Source organism: Eptatretus burgeri, chromosome 11 (genome assembly GCF_056783735.1).
Source record: "Eptatretus burgeri isolate ZD-2024b chromosome 11, Ebu_testis_v1, whole genome shotgun sequence".
In the NCBI taxonomy this organism is placed as follows: domain Eukaryota; kingdom Metazoa; phylum Chordata; class Myxini; order Myxiniformes; family Myxinidae; genus Eptatretus; species Eptatretus burgeri.
Window position 1 is genome coordinate 5,341,588 of NC_140971.1, and position 23,869 is coordinate 5,365,456.

Sequence of the window (23,869 nt, forward strand, 5' to 3'; positions counted from 1 at the left end):
ATATGCATGAAGCAAAACATGAATATGCATGAGACAAGACATGGTGGATCATAAATATACATTTTACATTCAAACTTGGTTAACATCACAGCCTATGCTGACCTTTTGACCTTGAGACCTCAAAAATAGTTGTTGGCTGAATTCAGTGACCTGATATGCACGTCTCATTCAAATTTCCAGTCAATCGGATGAGAATTGAGGATTTTAGAAATACCCCCTTAGTTGTTGACCTTTGGCCTCTGTTGACCTTTGACCTTTTGACCTCAAAATTAATAGGCTTCTTGATTATGACCATCTTTACCATTTCGTGAAGTTTCGTGAAGATCGGTTTTAAATTTTGGCATGTTGGCCATTGACAAACAGACAAACAAGCAGACAGACAGAATCAGACCAGACCAACCAATATACTGTACTTGTAAACATTCAATTTCACAATTGATAAACATCAAAAACGATAGGGTTCCTTACATAACGTAAATAGAACGGCATTCAGTGGAGCGCATACCTTCGCTAGGCTGAACAGTTTACGTTTTGTATCCCACTGAGAGGCCGGAACAACATCCAGACCGCACCAAAATCTAATCGGCCTGTTCTTGTCACCTACCCAACTCGTCCACCAAGTTTTGTCACAACTCGTCCACAACTTTTTGAAATATCATGCTGTACATATATCATTTTTAACCCGACCCTCTCAATGGTGAAGAATCGCCTTTGAAATAAAATAAAAAACTCGTATCTGGATCTACACCAAAATCTATTCAGTTCGTAATTGTCACACACCCAAGCTGTCCACCAAGTTTTTAGTCCAAATCCATGCATAAGTTTTTTGACATATCCTGCTCACGAAGAAACGGACAAACAAACGGGTGAAAACATATCCTCCGTTCACCTTCGGTGGCGGAAGTAATAAATGACAATATGAATGTATGACTTATTTTTGCCATTGCATTGAATGAGGCTTACATTTAGCGTAATGAAGAAATTAGTCCTTTGTAGTTTTCATATTTTTGTTACAACCTCCCCCTCTTGCCCTCCTCCTTCCTCAGTGTGCGCAAACGTCTTGGGCGTTGTGGTTACTGTGCCGGGTGCCAGGTTAAGATTGATTGTGGAAGCTGCCCTCACTGCCTGGATAAGCCCAAATTTGGTGGGCCCAATATTCGCAAGCAATGCTGCATGTGAGCAACTTTAATCCCATCCTGCTGTCTTTATGTACTCCCTTCAAATGTTGGAAACTACTCCCTCTTATTTCCTTTTTGTGATTTCTATTAAATTTTACCTCGTCTTCCCCACCTTTTCTGCCTGCAGATACCGGAAATGTGATCACACTCGCAAGGGCAGAGCAGAGATGAAGGACAACTTCAGGGTAAAAGGATTTTCTTTTTGCTTTTTCTCTTCTAGCTTGAAGGTATTGGTGGTAATGTAACACAAGCCACAGAGAGTTATAAATTATAAGGTTTACGTTTGACACCATGTATTTGCTCCTCAAAGAGCTATTTGTATTTTTTATACTTTAAAAATAACTCGAAAGCAAAAAAAGAGAAGAAAAAAGTCGGCCTCAACATTTATGGCAGCATGCTCCACCCATTGACAGGAGGAAGTAACTGGAACAAATGTGGTGCATAGTTTAAAAGAGCTCCTAGTACAGCGGATAAGCTCTCATATTTTAACAAATTGTGCATTTTATGAGAAAAGCATGAAATTTCTAGCATAGTTAGGTCATACCATAATGTTTATTTTCGGATGTGGAGGGAAGTCAGATTTGACCTCTGAGAGGACAGTGAGAGGTAAAATCCAAGATAGCCGCTAGTCACCCGGGTCGAATGTTCAAACGTCCTTAATTTTGGAACCAGACTGCGCAGAAAAACATTTACGGTGTCATTTCCAACTAAATTGGGGATGCCCATTCATTTGGTGATACCTTTGAAAATGTCAGAATTCAAGGAAATGAATTTAGGTCAAGGTCAGGGTAAAAAATTATCAAAAAATAAGCAATCAGTTGAAATTTGCAAATGAATACCGAGTGGTGTCATTGTGGCGAATTTAGTTATTTAGCCCCTCAGAGGGTGTGCTTGAGGCGGATGTGGCGCAGTTGTGTATTGTGTATATCCATGCTTAGACTAGCTGGGTATAGGTGCATTATCTGTAGAGTTCTATGTTTTGTTGACCCTTACCAATAAAGAAATTTTGTGGTGCGCAAAACCAGCAACAAGTTCTCTGCCATGGCACTTGACTCGTGCCATGAGCAGAACAATGCAATGGTCAAAGGTTCTGGTCGGGCTATTGGACTGACTGGCAATCCCGGAGCACTCAGACGCTGGATGGTAGCAGGGCCAGAAATTGCAAGGATCACTACAGAGTTTGAGCAACAGGCCACAAAGCAACAGCATGGTGCTGGTGGCACTGGACACCATCACCATGATCAGCAACCTGCAGTGCAAGCAGCATTCCTGAGGGAGGTTAAGGCACTTGTGACAGTGTTGGAAGAGATGGGGAATCCATTTCTAGAACACAGTCAAGACCTACTATTCATTGACACAAGGGACATCGTGGACACCCAAGTGGTTGAAACTGTGAGAAGGATCGAGACTCTTGGTGAGGAGCAGTACACCAAGTTTGTGAGAGAAAGGCTGGAACAGTGAACAACACCTATCACACAAACACTTCCAAAGAACAAGTTGCCACTGTTCAGTAGGCCACCGGTCAAGATCAAGTCAAAACAGAAGGCACAGCTCGCAGCACTGAAGAGTGACTGTGGTCTCTTTTCGAGGCTGTACATCTCCTGTCAAACACGAGACGGAGACATGGACAATTTCTTCTCCCATGAAAACCAGGCAGCCCCGCCAGCTCTGTCAACTGGAGGGAAAATTCGGATTGGGGTTGAATCAGATCTACTTCGCTGCCGGGAATCAGATCTGCTCGAAAAGAATAGTGTGCCTATGGCTGATGCAATAATTCTTGATAGTGCAGCTGTGGTTCAAATGCTAAATCTGGGAACATCAAGAACATCTCAAGAGTATGGAGAAAGAGTGTTTGCACCATACATCTCTGCTCAACTTGAGAAAAGCAGCCACATCGACCTTGTCTGGGATGTATACCTACCCGCCAGCCTCAAGGCCTCAACAAGACAGAAGAAGGGAAAGGGCACCAGGAAAAGAGTGGCTCCTTCTACTGTGATGCCAAAGAACTGGAAGGATTTCCTTCTATGCGATGACAACAAAACCGAATTGTTTGCTTTCCTGTCATGCGTAGTTGTTCATCTTCCTCTAGCAGAGGGCAAGGAACTGTATGCAACAGATGGAAGTGGAGTCCTTTGCTCTCCGGCTGAGTCATACTTGGCCTGCCTTGCCCCTTGTTCTCAGGAGGAGGCTGACACTCGTCTACTTCTGCATGTGGCAGATGCTGTGCAAAAGGGGTGTAAGAAGGTGACCATACGTACCGTTGATACTGATGTGGTAGTACTGGCTGTAGCTTCATTCAGCAAGACAGCTCCTAATGAGCTGTGGGTTGCCTTTGGTGTCCGGTCAAGCTTTCATTACATAGCTGTTCACGAAATGGTTGCCACAATGAATCCAACACAGCGTCTGACTCTCCCAGTCCTTCATGCTTTCACCGGGTGTGACACTGTATCTGCATTCACTGGCAGAGGAAAGAAGACTGCCTGGGAAACTTGGAAGTCTTTCTCAGAGGTGAATGATGCTTTCAATGAACTCCTATGCATGCTAAGTGAGGTCAGTGAAGTTACTGCTTGAGCGATTTGTGGTGCTAATGTACGACCGAACCAGTGAGAGCACGGAAGTGAATCATGCCAGGAAACAGCTCTTCACACAGAAGTCTAGAACTCTTGAGAACATTCCTCCAACCCAGGCAGCACTCAAACAGCACATCAAGTGCACTTGCTACCAGGCCACCCATTGGAACCAGGCATTGGTCCTGGATCCAGAGATGCCAGAGCCATCTGACTAGGGCTGGACAAAGGAAACAACTGGGTGGCAGCCGCTTTGGACCACTCTCCCCGAAGCATCAAAATCGTGCCATGAATTGATCTGCTGTCGCTGTGAGAAAGGATGCACTGGACGGTGCAAGTGTGCCAAAGCTGCGCTCAAGTGCACTGCACTGTGCTTCTGTTCTGGAGGCTGTTAGATTTTGATCCACTACCATTACCATCATCATCATTGCTATTAATAAAGTATTAAATAGACTAGCAGCATGGGACTATTCTGTTAATTTTTTTGTATTATTATCCCTATAGTGTCAAAATGGAAGCGACAATGAACCATGATGACCAAAACCACACCGGCCAAACAGAAACACTAATTGAACGCCAAACAGCACCCTACAATAACCAGCCAATTGGGGGGGGGGGTGGTGGTGGAGCATGCTGCCTGAAACGTTGAGGCCTACTTTTTCTTCTCTTTTGCTTTCGAGTTATTTTTAAATTATAAAGAATGTAAATAGCTCTTTTAGAAGCTAATACATTGCTTCATCTTTTACTTTTTATTGTTATTCCTCCATGGAAACTTTTAAACCACCGAGAGTTGTTTGCAAGTAATATTACAATAAAACGGCTTTCTAATTTGAACAAAGTCAAAATTAAAAGTTATGCCCCGATTTGAGCAATCACTTAAAGAACATTTGTTTGCCACCGAGTTTATGTTGTTGTTATGAATTTGATAGCGTTTAACATTCATTGTCCGCTTGCTCTTGCTCTAGTGTACAGTCATGAATGGCACTGTAGTTGGCAACAGCTCCTTGAACACGAGATTGCAACTTATTCGGCTGTAAGTGTCAAACCCTGTTGATTTAATGGGGTGCAGAATTGCGACGCATCGGACTAACCGGAGGAGAGAGATGATCATGAGTGAGAATAGCATTAATGGGAATAAGCTGATGTGGGTCCTGAAAATAAGGCACTCTGTTCACCTGAAACCGGAACTACTTAAATAAATAAGCCTTGCGGGAATAGCTACCATGTACACCGATCTATCAAATGAATGTTCCAGTACTTTTGTTCTATTTCCTTTCTCACAATCCCCTTGTTCCTTGCGTTTATACTTAATCTATTGTTTAAATATTGTTTTCCATTTCTTATTCTGTTCCTTTCTCTTTTCCCAAGCGTATGCCTTCGTCGCTTCGGCCTGCTTTAGCGCCTTTGGACAGTTGGAGATCACGTCCAGATGTTAAAGGTCACCCTATTGTCAGAGGTGAGTGACCTCCTTTGGTTGTGTTGTTCTTCTATACTAACAAAAGGCTGTGTGTGTGTGTGTGCGTCAATGTGTCTCCTTCATAACTCCAAAACCATGAAACCTAGCAGCCTGAAACTTTGCATGCATACTAAGAAAACTCCAAACAAGTGCAAGAGTGAAAATTGGGTGTTTGGGTTAATTAAAACACCCCTTATGCCTGGTGTTGGCTTAATGGTTAAGGCAGTGGGCTTGGGATCCTAGGGTCCTGAGTTCAAATCCCGCTCAGCTGTTGAATTAACACCAGGTGGGGTTGACTCTGCCTGTCATCCTTCCGAGGTCGGCAAAATGAGTGCCAGCATGCTGGTATACTGTGTCGGAGTGGCGACCCGTCCAGGATTGTTCCCAATAGCCAAGGAGACTGCTTCGGCGGCACCAACGCTCTGCACAGAGTATGGTCCTAATGGATGGATGGAAAACACCCCTTCTGAAAATAATTAACGGCCTTATTTAATTACATCCTTCATCAGGCATATCCTCGACCACCTCACTGTCTGGGGTCTTCAGACGTTTCCTGGGAAACCTCACTGGGGTCGAAAGCCGCCATGTTTTTTTGGTCTGCTCAACCATGCTTTGACTTGGAACAGGCCGCAACGATTTCTTAACGATAAAGTTTTTATTATCTTGCCAAAACGAAGTTTTTGCAAGATATGTTAGTGAGACTGTATGTTTTTTTTTTGTTTGTTTGTCTGTAATCACGTATAAAAAATTCTGCAGAGCACAGTTATCATTGGAAATTTTTGTAACTTCGCATATCAGAGGCCTATAGAGGTCCCTTTCAGTGCACAAAATTTTGAAGGTCAAGGTCACTTTGTCGCAAATCAGGGGAGTCGACGAAACTTATTTTTTGAGTAATTTTGATCGGATCGTCTTCAAACTTAATGGGAATATAGTTCATGGTCTGGCGCTCAGCTGATTAATTTTTGGTGGGGATTGGCCTTGACCTTCATGGTTAGCGCCTGAGGTCAAACATATTTGACCCCAAGGTCAAATTTTCAAGTTTTAGGAACCATATCGTGTAGTACCTCAAATTGAACACCTCGATGAGTGCTTTCTAGATATGTCAAGCTTGAGACATTATGACGTCATTTGGTGACGTTATGAGGCAAACACATATTTTTCATGGTTACTCTGTAGAACGATTCTCATCGGAATCTCTCGTAGGCAGATATTCCTCAAGGAGTCGCTCCTGGTGGATAGCAGCTCTGTTCACCTCAGTGTGACCTTAAATAAGTCACACGTGGTCACCTTTTGGCAAGATACGGGTCCCTGCGGGTGACATTGTTTTTTTTTTTGTTTTTTTTTCACTTTCCTCACTCATATGGAATACCTGTTCATCATAGCTATGAATCGCTGGGTATATTGCAATGCTTCTAAACACCTGGAGATGCCAGTGTTCGTGGCTTTATTTCATTTGCGCATATGAATAACCGAGAGAATCTCTTGAATGAAGCATTATTACAAAATGTAAGCTCCAGATTTGAAAGTATCAACAGTTCCGACTCCCCCAGAAAAGTGTTGATTTGTCCAATTCGGACATTGCACGGGTGTTTCTGGGTACATCGTTTTATTGATGGCAATTGGTAATCGCTTGCCAAGCCAGGCATTCCGTTGTTGTGCTTGAGTCACTTACCGAGCTGGACAGTGCAGTTCGTGTCCTGATCTGGATGTGCAGTCGACGGTTACTAAAAGGTACAGGAACATCGTATACAGCACAAACAGATGTGGTACATATGAGTAGATTTTGATCTGTACGGACTCTTTGTGGGTGTGTGGACGTGCCATATCTGTTCGGGGAGCTGTGAGGCAAAGTTTTATCCCATATCTTAGGAGGTTTTTTCAAGTTTTCCTTTGTCCTCGCGCCTGTTTTTAAAGCATTTGGTTATCGGATTTGCTTTGTAAAGGTTATATGTTTCTCCTTGTGAGTTTCAAAGCAAAATATATTTGATAGCACCTGATTTTTTAACTGATTGCCATATAAACATATTTTCTGAATTACCAAGCCAATGTTTTTTTTTCACCCGTCACACAGCTGTTTATAAAGAATAATGGTTGTGACCATAACCCTGAAATGTCGACTTAAATGTCACGTTTTTCGGTGAAAGCGACTCAAGGTTTCTGGGTTGTACTGTATACAGTAAGTACTGTAGTCAGTAATCACGCTGATTACAACCTGCCGATTCCTGAAAAATTGCAGATTGTGTGTGTGTGTGTGTGTGTGTGTGTGTGTGTGTGTGTGTGTGTGTGTGTGTGTGTGTGTGTGTGTGTGTGTGTGTGTGTGTGTGTCATTGATTGGTATCTGCATATGCGGGTTTCAGAATGTGGAATGGAGTCCTCCCAGGATGGGCTCAAAGTATCCACCTTCATTTCGGTAAGGGGTCACAAATCGTGGACCAAACTGTGAAGTTTTCTGTTCTCAAAGTTTTGTGCCAAGGGCTCTCTTCAGGATCGTCACTGAGCCCCAGACGGCTTCCCACTGCAGTTTGTTTGTTGTGATATTCCCAGGGATGGTTTTTAGCTCACCTGTAAAGTAGTTCTGGGAAGCTTATGTGATGGCGCATCGTCCGTCCGTCCGTCCACAAATACTTGCAACTTCTTCTCAGAAACTACACATGTGATTTCAATGAAATTTGACCACGAACTGCATCACCCGTGATGGCATTAAAAAACAAAACCAGGGCCTGAAGGGAGTTTACCGGGGGGGGTGCGATTGGGTTACCTCCCCAAAGAGGTATTTGCTTTCTTCTCAAATTATACACACAATTCCGATGAAACTTCACGACAACCTTCTTCACCCATGACGTACCAAAGTATGCTCATGACATTGGAAAAAAATCTGGTTCCAAGGGGATTTAAGGCGGGTTGCCCCCAAATATGTATTTGCTTCTCAAAAACTACACGTACAATTCCGATGAAACTTGACCACCATCTTCACCACCCGTGATGTACCAAAGTTTGTTCACGACATTTAATAAAATTGGGGTCTCGGGTCTATGGGGAGAGGGGGGTTGCTGTCGTTACATGCAGTTCTGTGCTCTTCCTGGAATACAGGCATCATCCCAACTGACTGGAAGAAGGGCCTTGTTGTCGCTCTCTGGAAAGGGAAGGGTGATCGCCAAGATCCTCAACAACTACCGAGGGGTGACGCTGCTCTCAGTGCCGGGCAAGGTCTTTTCTTGGATAATTCTTGATAGGGTTCGCCACCATCTCTGGGCTGGTGCTCCTGCCTCTCACCTTTCTCGGCTTCACGCTGTGGAAACCAAGGCTTTTCGGATCATTGGTATCTCCTGCAATGAGGCTGAGTCTTTGGACCTCTCACTCAATCACCGCAGGTTGGTCGGTGGTCTTTCTGTCTTCTACCGTCTCCTCTCCGGCCTCGCCCTCCCCCCCCCCCCGCTCTGTCTGCGATTTGTCCCCACCACATTTCTGCAGGGCGCTCAAGGTCCGCCAACAACCCCCTTCTGATAAAACTACCAAAATAACAAATCACTGCTCACCTTCACTCTTTCATTCCTCTTTTTTTCCCACCTTTGGAATAAACTCCCTCACTCTATTCAATCCCATTCTTCCCTCCAGGCCTTCAAAACAGCTGTTCACCACCACCTCTTATCCCCCATCCAAATCCTCGATTTTTTTTCTACCCCGGATAATCCACCCAAGCCCACCTCCTTCAAATTCCCTGCTTTCCTTCCTAAAAGTCCTATAATGTCCATCTTCTATTCCCCATGTTCCCCGTCCCATCCCTCTCCCTTCCACAAATCTCCTAATGTCTCTGTTCCCCACTGTTTTGTCCTTCCCACTCCCGCCCCTCTTGTCTCATGCCCCCCCCCCCCTTGCTGTGCGTTGTGTGTTAGCTTTCTCACGAGCCTCGACAAGGTATCCCCAAAAAAAAAAAAATCTACTTGAGCACCAGCGTCCAGAGCAGTCAGGCTTTACACCACAGAGGTCAACGATGGACCGTATCCTTGCTCTTCGGGTCCTCACCGAACGCAGACAAGAGTTTTGGCAGGGGCTGATTGGAGCTTATGTTGATCTCTGTAAAGCGTTTGATTCAGTGAATCGGGATGCCCTATGGAGGATTCTTGGTCTTCGTGGGGTGCCACCAAAACTGATCAATCTGATGAATGAACTATACTCTGGCACTGAGAGTGCTGGGAGATGTGGTGGTACCATCTCTGACTTATTTTCAGTTGTTATTGGAGTTCGTCAGGGGTGTGTACTGGCCCCCACACTTTTCAGCACTTGTATGGACTGGATTCTGGGGAGGATGTCGGAGAGATCAAGCTGCGGTGCATCATTTGAGAATGTCAAGATCTGACCTTGATTTTGCAGATGATGCAGTCATCTTTGCCGAGACTCTCGATATCCTTTTGGTGGCCCTCGAGGTGCTGAATGAGGAGTCGGAGCCACTGGGATTATGGGTTTCCTGGGTCAAAACTAAGATCAAGGCTTTCAATGACATCTTGGATGCTGCTGTCCTGTCTGTGCCTGTTTGTGGTGAGGATGTTGAGGTCACAGAGAGATTCGCTTCCCTTGGCAGTGATATTCACGTCTCTGCTGGCTGTGAAGCAGAGGTCAACAGACATCTGGGTCGGGCCTGGGGATTCATGGATTCACTCGATCGTGGGGTGTGGCACTGCCGGTGCCTGTGCGGGAGGACGAAAGTCCGAGTCTTCAGGTCCTTGGTGCTTCCAGTCTTGCTCTATGGATGTGAGACCTGGACTCTGACTAGGGATCTGAGACGGAGACTTAATTCCTTTGGTACCAGGTCTCTTCGGAGAATCCTTGGCTGTCGCTGTTCGGACTTTGTGTCCAACGAGCGGTTGCTGAGAGACACTCAAATGAGATTTGTTATCTGCATTGTCTGTGAGCATCAGCTGCGGCTGTATGGACATGTGGCTCGTTTTCCTGACGCTGATCCTGCTCACCAGATTCTCTCAGCGAGGGAGCCTCGTGAGTGGAGGAGGCCAATGGGCCGACCACGTGCATCGTGGTTGCAGCAGGTTGATCGGCATCTCAAGGTGATGGTGATGGGCCAGGCATCTGCCTGGGGGATGGCCAGAGGTAGGCTCCTGGAGTACCTGCAGAAAGTGGACGCAGCGACGCGCTGCTCTGGCACATGCTCCCATACCTGACCTGACCTGGGATGTCCCCCAAAAATATGCATTTGCTTTCCTTTCAGAAACTACACACGCAATTCCGATGAAACTTGACCATCATCTTCACCACCCATGATGTACCAAAGTTTGTTCATGACATTGAAGAAATAATTGGGGTCTAAGGGATTCTATGAGGGGGAGGGAGGTTGCCTCTCAAAATATGTATTTACTTTCTTTTCTGAAGCCACACACCCAATTCCGATGAAATTCGACCACAACCTTTATCAGTGATAAGTGATAAATTATCAAGTGATGTACCAAGGTTTGTTCTTGGTACATCTTCTCCAAGATATTTATTTTCTTCTCAATTATATATTTTTTGGGTCATCCATGCCTACCAGTGGTTGCCTGGTTATCTTATCCAGCCACTACCAGGTGAGCACCCCAGGGTATTGCCCCTGTATTTAATGTCTCTGTGAGGTTCTTTGTCATCATTCCTGTAGGTCAAGCTATCACTGGTACAACTTTGGCATTCTTCATCTTCCAGGATCTTCTCATTTCATTCTTGAGGTCTTGGTGTTTGGTCATTTTCTTGATTTCTGCATCGTTTAGTCCAAATTCACTGCTATGAACACCTCAATCAGCAACGCCTAACAGCTAACAGCTTTTTTTTTGTACCTAAGTATGATATCTGGTCGCAACGCTTTGTTTTCGATGTTCACGCTCGATGGGATCATGAGGTCGTGTGTGAGCGGTAGACTTCAAAACAGCTGTCAGGGGCTGCTTTTATGACCTCCAACCCTCAACATGGAAGAAGATGCCCAGAAGAACATGGAGAAAATTCATATTTGTGCGGAGAATGGAGGGAAGCATACAGATAAGTCCGAACTAAAGAAATTGCTTCGAATTTATCTGTAGGCTTCCCTCCATTCTCCGCACAAATTTTTGTGCGGTCTGAGAAAGGACTTTGCACATAAATTGTGCAAAGTCCTTCCTCAGCCCACCTGAGCTCCTGGCCACATACAAAGCTTTCATCTGCAGCCTGATGGAGTACTGCTCTCCCCTCTGGGCTGGTGCTCCTGCCTCCCACCTTTCTCGGCTTCACGCTGTGGAAACCAAGGCATTTTGGATCATTGACATCTCCCGCGATGAGGATGAGTCTTTGGGCCTCTCACTCTCTCACCGCAGGCAGGTCGGTGGTCTTTCTGTCTTCTACCGTCTCCTCTCCGGCCTCGCCCCCCCCCGCCCTGCTCTCTCTGCGATATGTCCCTCCCCCCATATTTCCGCAGGGTGCTCAAGGTCCGCCAGCAACCCCCTTTGGGTAAAACTACCAAAATCACAAATCGCTGCTCACCTTGACTCTATCATTCCTCTTTTTTTCCCCACCTTTGAAATAAACTCCCACACTCTTCAATCCCATTCTTCCCTCCAGGCCTTCAAAACAGCTGTTGACCACCACCTCTTATCTTCCCCCATCCAAAACCACGATCTTTTCCTACCCCAGTAAATCCACCCCAAACCCACCTTTCTTCAAATTCCCTGCCTTCCTTCCTGAGAGTTCCATTACCTGTCATGTAAGTTCCTGAAAGTCCCTGTGGTGTCCATCTTGTATACCCCATGTTCCCCGCCCCATCCCTCTCCCTTCCACAGATCTCCCAATGTCTCTGTTCCCCCCTGTTTTGTCCTTCCCTCTCCCGCCCCTCTTGTCTCCTGCCCCCCTTGTTGTGCGTTGTGTTGGCTCTCATACGAGCTTACACAAAGTACACACAAAACGTGTGTGTGTATATATATATATATATATATATATATATATATATATATATATATATATATATATATATATATATATATGATATATATATATCATATATATATATGATATATATATATATATATGATATATATATATATATCATATATATATCATATATATATATCATATATATATATATATATATCATATATATATATATTTATATATATATATATATATATCATATATATATATAATTTATATATCATATATATAAATATATCATATCTAAAATCATATATATATAAATAATGAGTACCAGTGTACTGGGCCGGTGTATACCCCTGTTAAAATAGGTGTACCATATCCCTGTGTCGTAAGAGGCGACCAGGGTTGCGTCAGGAAGGGCATCCGGCGTAAAACATGTGCCAAATCAATATGCGGATCATACGGATGATCCGCTGTGGCGACCCTTAACGGGTGCAGCCGAAAGAAGAAGAAGAAGAAGATATTCTAACCATGCATGGGGACTTTGTGGCTAGTCTGGAGACTTAGGAAGGATGTCGCTATCTGCCATGGAGAGGGTTCAGCACAGGGCTACTAGATTGATTCCGGGCCTAGTTATACTCTGCTATGAGGAGCGGCTAAAGGAGACAGGGCTTTATACACTGGAAAGGAGATGGTTACGAGGGGATATTATCGAGATGTTTTAGATAATGATGGGTATATACAAAATAAGTACAGAGAAATGATTCATCAACGAAGACAGTGATGGAACCAGGGGTCATATCCGGAGAGTAAATAAGAGGAGAGTAAAGATGGTATTTTGGCAGGGGTCTTGTACTCAGAGTAGTTAATGCATGGCATGGTCTCCTTGGAAAGATAGTTGCAGCAGAAACGGTAGATGGATTTAAAGTGGAATTAGTTAGGTACCTGGAATTATTGGAGATAGAGGGGTATAGGAATGTTGTTAGGACTTTTAGGTAGGTTGAGCATTGATGGGTGATTGCATCTGTGCGGAGTGTTGTTGATGGGGGTCTCGTCAAGGAGTGCTCTCTGGTTGTTGATGTGTGTTTCACCCAAGAACTGTCTTTGCTCGTCCCCTCTCCCCTGGGAAAGAGAAAAAAAACACATTTTTGTTTTTTGGGTCTGGTGTTGATTGATGTGGTGCAGGCATGATCGGCCGATGGACTCCACCTGCATCTAATTTCCTTTTGTATCATTGTGTAAGTATTTCAATGGTGAATCTGCAAATGCCGAATCAACGAATGTCACCACTGGAAACCCTCACGTAATTTCCTGATTCTCCATTGAACTCAGTCTCTCTCTTTTCATTCCAAACAGCATCATTCCAATCACAAATAAATGTAATGCCATGAATATGACAAAATGCAATGTTACAAGTACTTACTCATGAGGTAAACGAAGAGAAATGCCGTTCTGACATTACAACCGTTTAAGGAGCAATTTCGTCCAGATCGAAAGTCAAAATCATAATTGTATTGAAACCTCCCACCCACCTCAGGACATCATTTGGGACCCCAAAACACTCCACAGAAGATTTGCTGAGGCTAGTCCCAAAACTGAGCTCGTAGTACGGGGACGGACAGACAGACACTCCTACTTTATAATATAGATACAACATAGATTGTCATGGACCGGGCGTCGTGGGGGAACCATGTGGGGAGGGGCTGTCTCGGGTTCCTCTCTGGACTCACCGGAAATCGCAGGCCGTCGCATACGAATAACTTTGTGTCGTGCACGGCGGGTCACTAATCAACCATGAACACCAATAACTTGAGCACCTGACTTAGGGTCCTCCGTCTAACAACCGTTTACCTAAGGACACGTGACCTCCTTACCGGAGTCTGCGCCCTCGGTACATACTGGCGTTATTCAGATTACTTACGGGATCAGGTGTAGCTGAGCGGAGCTGCCAAGTATGTACCGGCTATGTAATAGATTCTTGGGGAATAACGTCCGGGCTAAGCTCAGGTGCGGGCCATGCTGGACCAATGGTGGAAAAGGCAAGAACGAGCTGGGAACATTTCCAATAGCACATTTATTTAAAACCAGAATGCGAGGAAAGTTACGTGGCACAGTAAATGGGTTTATTGCCATGTACAGCAGGGAAAGCAAGGAATTTGTGAGGTGCGGCAAAAGGACAAACAATAGTACAAAAGAAGACAGTGCAGAGTTATCCCGATTGTTCTGACACAGTCTTAACTTAGGCCATGACAGGCACACGTACACACACACACAAACACACACACACACACACACACACACACACACACACACACACACACACACACACTCGAAAATTAGAGATAGCCCAGAGAGAAAGAAACAGATGAGGATTAATGATCTCTCAATACCTGGCATTACCGGCAGACCAGCGCAGCCCAGAACACTTTGGAGGGAGGAGGGAGAAATACTGAGGGTATCTCGGGTGTGGGAGTGTTAGGTGCGAGTGTAATGCAATGTTGGGGGTGTGGCATAGTTCAAGAGGAAAAATGTGAGGTGCAAATCAGTTTGGTTCGCTCTTGGGTCCTGCCCTGAAAAGAACAATTGGTCGGGCTTTTCCGCATTGATTGCTCTTTTTGTGTCCACATGAGATAGAAGGTAGAAGAAAGATGCGTGAGAATAAAGTCCCGATCCTATTCGTGTAACAATCTGTACGTGTAAGTGTCGATGTAATCGAATGAGCTTCGATTGGAATGGAGCAGCCCCGGCTCGTAGCAGCAACGCATGACCTCACGCCTGGTCACATGGACTCGTGGGGTCCCTCGCTCTGCGCCGACGCTTATTCTCCTTGCACCGCCTGTCTCCCCGGCGAGGTCCGATGTCTGGTGAGTGCTGCTCTGGCTCATCCTCTCCCTGTCTCCGATCTCTAACAACTCTCCGATCTGCCCCCAAACTGCCTTTTTTATGAGCCCCGGATGAGTGGAGGAGACAAAAATCTGATCAAACGGGGATGTTAACGAAATCACACTTCCCCATTGGTCCATAGCAGTCGTAGCCACACTCTGCCAGGCTCCAAACGTGAAAAATAGCTGTCGCTCTCCGATATGGCGGTTGAGAATTGGCACGCAGTTTTGAATGGAAAATTGGCACGCAAATGCTCGGGTAGGACGCTCCTAGTGCGAACGCACAGGAAGCGCTTGTAGCGTGAACATACTGGAGGCGCTCGCAGCACGTCTGCTTATTTTTTATTGATTGGCGTGCGTGCTTGCTTGCATGCTTTGTGTGAGAGAAAAAGGTGTAGCAAAGAGTTAAAGAAAAACAAGTCTGGAGACTGCGATGGTTCACGAGCAATGTACACGGCTCGCCTTTTTTATTTGTTGACCTTCGAGGGGACGCCACGGGCAAACTGGCAGGAATCGGGAAAAACGTAAATGATGAAAGTTGTAGTACTCGAAGAGCACTACTTGCATACCAACTTTCATTCGAAACAGTTGAAAACCCCAGGAGCTCGATGCCAAATTTATTGATTTTTTTGACATTTTCTAAGTTCGTGACCTTGACCTTGGGACGAAAATGAAAAATCGAGCTCAGTGGGGCTATGCAGGTGCCATTGGGCTAACCAAATACCGAAACCCCTGCCAGATTTGACAAACCCCCTCGGAGAAGATGTAACTTGAAATCGGCTACCCCCTAAAAACACATGTTTTTGGGGCGTGGCTCCGCCCATAATGGGCGCAGCACGCCCATTCTCAGGAAAACACAACTAGATCATGATATAAACCTCCCACCCAAATTTTATCAGGATCGGATCAAAACCCACGGAGCTATGCTCGGGACAGACAAACAGACAGACAGACAGACAGACAGACACACCCAAAACGAATATAGTGGTCACTTACTGACTCGTGAACCAATAATGAAGGAAGCTGTGAGATGTACAGGTTAAAGAGACAAAAGAGATCTAACTGAAAGAGTCCCACACAACCCATCTTTCCCCTTCACCCACTAGACCTATGGAAAGGACTAACTTCTGCACATACTATTGAAATAACTGCCTTGTGAACACCATGTCGTGTGCCATTGCCTTGGAGGCACGCACTTTTGCAAAACCGCAACACTACCCCCCTCCCTTTTGCTAGAATCGACCCGAGTCGTTAAACATTCATGTGGTATATTGGTGTAGTTTCCCCTGAGTACAATTTACTTATGGATCCCTGAGTTTGACATTTCAAATACATGTCCCAAAAATAATAAACCTGGTGTGTTGCATATCTCAGTTAACAGATTCACATGGACAACCTTATGCTAAATTTCCAGAATTGAAACTAAACACAAACAGGTGGGCTAATCACAACACACAATTCTAATACTGACACTGTCCATGGCCCAGGACCTGTAACTCAAGGAAAAAACAACAGCAAAAGCAAAAACAGTCAGCGAGAGCAGCAGCAAGTGTTTAATGTAGTCCGACGTCTTCTTGGCCCTAAATGGCCCTCTGTCTTTCCCAGCTGCTGGAGGCAACTCATCCTATCACGGCAGGGCATACACCATCTCACAGTCCCTTTGAACTGGCCTTTATCAATCCTTTTCTGGGCTGTTCACTTCCAGTGTTGCTTGCAAGGCAGTCCTTGCAAATAATTCTACAAGCAAGTGGTCCTGGGGCACATGGCAAAGATGAGTAATGGCATGAAGGTGGCAAGGCATGGTAAAGGCAAATTAGGTTAGGTTGCAGCAGGCCGGCAAGTGAAGCTGGCCGGCCTCGAGATGGTCTCGTTCGGTCGTGGGGGGGGGGGGCAGGAATGTGCGGGTGCAGATTAGGCGTCCGGCTTCAGCCCGAGCCTAAACCTATCTACCCTGCAAATCCCTCGAGCTTTACCTTTACCCCCTTCAATCCATTACCTTATCCTCACCTCATTCTAACCCTCAAAGCCTTGCTATCTTCTCTATCCTTCCCGGGTCCTCTGATCCCTCTATCTCACCTAACTTATCTCTCGAGAGGACATCAATGCATTTGCACAGTTTTGAATATATATATATATTGTTACGGATTCGCGCCCGCCGGCGTGCTGACGGCCACGTAACTCGAATCGCGGCACGTCGCCCACCGGACGGACAATCCAGTCATGACCCTCTCGGACTAACGCCGGGAACCAGTCACGGGTGGACCTTTCGGTCTCACCGCGATCGAGCCAATCAGCCCCCGCGTGGGATAGGGTTGCTCGCCAAATTCGACCTACCTAAGTACCCACGCGGAGGGTAGACCGGGCGATCGCACCTCGCCGCAGGTCGACTTCGGACACGGGCCACTTAAGCGACCCGTTCCGTACTATCGGGATAACCGAGCGGTGTTATCGTCGACCTCGACGGTTCGATTAATTATCGGGCGTATTCAGCCCACTACCAACCCTTTACGTGAAGCAAGATGAGGATTCAATGAAGGAAATGACGAAGCGAAGCGGGAAACAGTTCAACACAAAGCACATTTATTCGCGACGAACGGAAAGCACACATATTCAATTCCACCAAAAGCACACAGAAAAGAAAAACACAATGCAATTTACACAAAAAGCAAATGCGACAATGCAGATCTAATACCGATTACACGAGCACACGGCAACACTTATACAATTTTACTTCACAGACGGCGCCGACAACACATACCCAAAACCAAGGAAAGAATACCCTCAAGGATGAGGCGGACCTGAGGCCGAGACCGGGTCGGGCCTACCCGTCTGGTGATGAGACGCGGAGCGGCGATGGTGCCTCAACTCCGCGGGCCTCGCGGGCAGTGTCTGGTAGGGGGTGGGAAAGGGGCCCCCTTGGTCGCACTATCTCAGCGCGGGGGGGAAACAGGAGGGGGTTGCTGATGCTCGGGGTATAGAGGATTCCCACTCTGCCTCGAGTCCCGCGACGAGCGTCTCCACCTCGAGCAGGTCGCGCACCCCCTCGTCTGCCCTCGCCGCCTCTCCACAGCTCCGTCCCCTCCGCTCCGACTCCAACGCACACGACGGCGACCAGCTCCTTTTTGCTCCTTCTTCCCAACTCCACCGCCCGCGAAGTCTTAACTCTCTGTTCTCTTGACTGACGAACGCGGTCGCTTTTATCAGCCCCGTGGCTTCGCCCTCTCATCTTTGACCCCCTCCCTTCGACCTTTCACCTCGCTCCCCATTGGCCCGAGAAAAAGTGGGCGTGAATGCTTTTTGATCCATAAATTTGCATATATCGATCGCCCTCCAACGCCCTGGAGGCGGGGCCAAATCGCCCCTCGCTCACCGATTGGACGGCACAAAAGTGGGCGTGTGTCGTTTTTGATCCGTTTTTGAAGTGGAAAATCCGTGGTTTTGTACACGCTGTTCGGCGCGCGCCCTGCACGAGTCCAACACCGGTACCCACAAGCGGCGCAAGAACGGTGGCGATGCGACGGTTGCGAGGTGTGACGTGAAGGTTGTGGTGAGGCGGCGTTGTGGTTGGTGGTTGATGTTGTGACTGGTGGTGGTAACAATGGCGGTTGGTCCAAAATAAAGATAGTAAAAGAAAAACGGCTATCCTGAAGAGTCGCAGCACGCATGAATGACATGTATTCCCACTAGACAACGGGTTTGGGCCTAACTACACATATACTTACCGAGATATCTCACCGAAGGGACCTGAATGGTGGTTTGCGAATTTGGTAACCACAACACTACCCCCTCCCCTTTTTACAGACTCGTCCCGAGTCGTCAAATTTTCGTGTGCCATCATGTGTAGTTTTCCCCTAGTACATTTTACCTACGGATCCCTGAGTGCGACATTCATGGTATTCGTGTCCCCAAAATAAATAACCTGAGGGCTGCGTAACTACCTAAACAAACTCACTCACACGGACTTAAATAAAATTGCCGGCGCTAAGACATACATGCCGGGGGCACACTCATATGTACAGTACATCTTAACCTTAACTTACAAATTTTACACTAAACCATGGCCCAGGATCATTGAACTCTGCAAAAAGAAAGCAGTTAGCAGGGAGCCAGGCTGCCCGCATGCAGTCTCTGGCTCAAACAATGCAGGTGACAGGGAACGTGGCTGGCTGCTCACACGCAGTCCAAGGCCTTCCCTTTTGAACTGAACGCAGTGAACCACAACGGTGCATGGGCTGCACAAACGTAGTCTCCGTGCCAGCTCAAGTGGCACACGCAATGAACACAACGAATGGATGGATGAATGGATGGACTGAATGCAGTGAACCACAACGGTGCACGGGCTGCACAAACGTAGTCTCCGTGCCAGCTCAAGTGGCACACGCAATGAACACAACAAATGGATGGATGAACACAAACACGGTGCATGGGCCGCCACTGCAGGCCCGTGTTGTAGCTGCCAACAGGGCAGTTCTCGCAGCTTGCAAACTGTTGCCTTGATCCTGGCGCACATGGCAATGAACAGGGGGGGGGGGGGCAAAGCAAAATTGAACGGGGCTGGTGAACCTGGGCAGTGGGCATGGCATGGCAAAGGCAGCAGGCAAACACAGCCCGCAGAAGAAGGCCGCTGCAGGCAAACACAGCCGGCAGACGAACTGGCCGGCACAGGCCTCGAAGAAAAACAGCCAGCAGATGAACTGGCCGGCACAGGCCTTGCAGCACACAGCTGCCGATGAAGTTGGCCGGCCTTTGCCGTTCAATGGAGGTTGGTGGAGGTAGTGCGGTGGTGCTGGCCACTTGGAAGGCGGGCTCAGACCTACCTACCTGTCTCCCTCCCAACCTATCGCCTTTGCCTGTCACTGTACATACCCACTCCCTTAATTTGTCAAACCCCAATTTAGCCCCAACTTAATTTTTTTTGTTGTTTTTATTTTTACTCCCCCACTATAAATCGTCCCCTAACCCCCTTTATCGTCCTTGTTCGGCTAACCTATTCTGTCACCTAGCCTACTCCCAACCCCGACGTTCCCTTCCCGGAGGGGAATAAGGGAGAGCTAACGTCCTGTGTCGAGGCCCAACTCAAGCCTCAGAATGGCCTCCCCAGAGTTCGGCGATCTATAACCAAAGTGGGTCCAGCGGCCCACAACGAGAGCGAGGGGATGGATGGTGCGGAGGGGTACATCTCCTAATCTACCCTAACCATTTAACTGTTAAACTACCCCGGGGCTTTCAACAAGCGCCTCTCGCTTAAACTATTGGTTCTAACAACCCAGATTCCCGTCGCCTGTGTTGGTGTCCTTACAATTTCGGGCCTCGCCCCCCAATTTTCTCTCCGTGCCCTCACACGGTCTCCTGGCTGGGACACGTGGCTCCCTTTGGCAGGCACGACCCTCTGCCGATTCTCCCGCTATGGCACCCCTGGGCACTACACTGCCTCCGAGCCTACCAGCTCCCTAACACCGGGGAGTGCCCCCCATGGCACCTCCCCTGAAACGCACACGTGGCAGGCTGGCTTCCCGGGCCCCTTTCCGAGGGTCACCCTTGCCCACAACACTGCCCACGCGGCTAATGGCGCCCCGGGCCCCCGCACCAAGCAGGCGCACCCGTGCCCACTACGCTATCCCGGCCCCCCATGGGCCCTTGGCCTACCGCGGCCGACTAGCCTGGTGCCCGGGGTACCCACTCAGCGATACTCAGCTTTTGCAGCCACGCTCCCAAGCCCGTCAACAGGGCTCCTGCACCCCTCCAAATGGGTCTCGAGCCTACTTTCCCACCAACAACAAAACGACCTCCATTTTTCAATTTGACTAACCCAGCTAACTCAATCTACACTGACCCCGGGGTCCCTTGGGCGGGAGTCACTCCTCCCCCCAATCACTCATCGCACCATGCATTCCCCATTCACTCCATACACACAGACCCGCTGGCCTCACTCACTCACCAAGCACATGCTTCCAATTCACTCACCAACAACTCTTCAACACACACACCACTGGACTCTGCCATCTTCCTAACTACATCCCCGAACTAACTCGTGCTCCCACGTCGTCCCTTACACTAAAGCACGTTCCTTTTAACACTACGTAGCTAAACTACGTCCCCTCTACACATTCACAGGTCTGTCACTGTCTCCTAATCTCTTTAATCAATTTCCCAACCTAAATCTGGCTACAATCCCTCTAACTAATCCATTCCACGGACTCCATGAGGACTTACCCCTGCCCCATGAAGTCGGTCTAACTAAGCTAACCCTTCCCCCTAACTAGTTTCCATCCTGTGCCCAGGGTCAAGGGGGTCTTCCACCCTTTGCCCAGGAATCCTGTGCACCCGAAAGTGAGGCTTGCTTTTTTTTTTTTTTTTTCATGCGCAGCACCTGCACGGCAACTCGCGCCCTTTACACCTGCCCGTGACGTCATGCAGCTGCACGTGTTCCTCGTCCCCCCTTGGACGGTACCATCCGGCGGGGATACCCCTCCTGCCGGATTCCAACCCCACGTACAGCCATGACGTCACTGTGCGCATAAAAAAAACACAAGCCCTATGTCTCGAGGGGTTCCCCACGCGAACACATGTGCTTTGCCCGTTGGAGCTTAACACACACGATCTCGTGGAGAACCCATCCGGTCCAAATCCATTATGCTGCCTAAACTTTGTCCGTCCGCGGGATCGGCAAATCCACCGCGTGCGTTTCCGGACCGGGACTTCACTCTCGCAAGCGAGCACGTGGCGGTCTCGTGCGTTGCACAGCACGGACCGCGTGCTCACTGCTGGGTAAACCCGGCACGGTCCCCGAAACAACTACAGCCGCTACTCGGCTTTCTCTCCTCTGTCGCCGTCTCCGTCTCCATTCCACCCACGCACACCTGCGTGTTACGACGCTCACACTCCATTCCATCACATTCACACCGGGAGACGCGGCTGCGTGCTCCCGCATGCCGACCGACATCTCCCTTACATACCGCTCTCTCACACACACGGTCTCCCTTGCACACAGCGACCTTGCACACGGCCGTTCACCCACGCGTGCCTCACTACTCACACAAACCATACTACTCACACACGCGGGGGCACTCAACCGCTGTGCCTCATCCACACACCGTGCCTCACTCATACACGCGGGGGCACTCAACCGCGGTGCCTCATCCACACACGCGGGGGCACTCAACCGCGGTGTCTCATCCATACTCCGTGCCTCACTCACACACGCGGGGGCACTCACCCGCGGTGCCTCATCCACACACCGTGCCTCACCCACACACGTGGGGGCACTAACCCGCGGTGCCTCACTCACACACGCGGGGGCACTCAACCGCGGTTCCTCATCCACACTGGCCGTTTCACTCACACACACACGGCCTCTTCCACACACGGTGCCTCATCCACACACGGCGTGCTGGGAAGCACGTACCCTGGCACCATCGCCACCACACCACTCACACACGGGGTCGCTGCCACACACGGGGACGCACTCACGCCTTGCACCACACACACAGGGACAACCACACTGGGGATTCGTGTCCCCACAAGAGTCTCCGGGGCCTCTATACCCCCCAAGCTCTCCAAGCACCCGTTCGCAGCACTCCTCCCCTCAACCTCGCAAAGCACGACCGAACTCACCTGGTCGTGACTCGCCTCAAGGGGGCATACTCCCTCCCCTCGTTCCTGGAGGAGGCCATCCAGGTGCTCGCACTGGGTCTCTACCCAGTCCGCCAGCTCACCCCCATTATCCTCCACTACCTCCGTGTGTGTGTGTGTGCGTCACTTACCCCGTCTTCATCGTGTAGTCTTCCCTCTATCGTTCCCATCTCCCGTGTCTCTGCCAACTCTTCACCCTTTACCTCTCTTGTCTCAACTATTATTTCCGTTGTCGTCATTTCGTGTCTCGTCTCACACGTTTTGGTCTCCCCATTTAATTTTTCCCTTTTGGTCACCGTCGATTCCTCTGTCACGACCCTCACCCAACACGCCCCCGAATTATTTTTTTACCCGCCTCCACCGCGGGCCTGTCAGCCGTTGCACCCCCTTCCAGCTCGTTTGCTCCCACACGTGGAGTCGCCATTCCCAGCTCCCTGGTCACGGCCTTCATGCCCGCCTGCAGGCATCGGCCCATGTTCTGCGTCTCCCCCCGGAGCTTTTTCATTTCTTTTTTCATTTCGTTTTTCATTCCGTTTATTTGCTGTGTATTCGCATCCATCGTCGTTTTTACTTCATTTGTATTTGTATCCATCTTTTCGTTCATTTGTTGTGTATTCGCATCCATCTTTTGTGTATTCGCATCCATCTTTTCGTTCATGCCTTTCATTTCGTTTTTCATTTCATTTGTATTTGCATCCATCCTTGCTGTCATTGCCGCCAGCATGGCGCATAGCTGGGCCATGTCGGGTGCGCTTGGGTGAGCCGTTTCGGCAAGGGTCGGGGGGTTTTGGTGGAGAGGGGGGGGAGGTGTCATACACCGCGGCCGCTGCCGCACCCATTTCGGGCTCTGGGTTCAGTTGGGCGAGTCCGTGTTCCTGCACAATCAACATTTCCTGCACGGGGATTCCATCCTGGACCATGGACTCTACATTACTACACATATACATTTCTAATACCCCCGGCTCCCGCTCGCCTTGAGACGCCATCTTGCTTCTCGTGAAGGGTTAATTTGAATCGCTCGTAATTTGGAGGGAATCGGGGGTCGCTTCTCTCACCCCTGGACCGATTCCCGTGAATTTAGCTGGAGACAGGAGAGCCCGTTTTCCTGTTCTCCGATACCAGTGCCGCGAGGAGGGCGATGGATTTGTATCGCACGACCTGACACCAGTGTTGCGGATTCGCGCCCGCCGGCGTGCTGACGGCCACGTAACTCGAATCGCGGCACGTCGCCCACCGGACGGACAATCCAGTCGTGACCCTCTCGGACTAACGCCG

At 48.3% G+C, this 23,869-nt stretch overlaps 1 protein-coding gene across 2 annotated transcripts in view; it reads left to right on the forward strand.

The window, feature by feature from the left end:
- LOC147016363 (uncharacterized) overlaps nt 1-23,869 on the forward strand; it is a 183,131-nt gene that overhangs the window by 22,499 nt on the left and 136,763 nt on the right. For both annotated transcript variants that reach the window (XM_085844977.1, XM_085844976.1), the window contains exons 7-9: nt 1,047-1,175; nt 1,306-1,363; nt 5,114-5,201. In XM_085844977.1, coding sequence (XP_085701103.1) covers nt 1,047-1,175; nt 1,306-1,363; nt 5,114-5,201 — 275 coding nt within the window. The remainder of the gene's footprint in view (nt 1-1,046; nt 1,176-1,305; nt 1,364-5,113; nt 5,202-23,869) is intronic.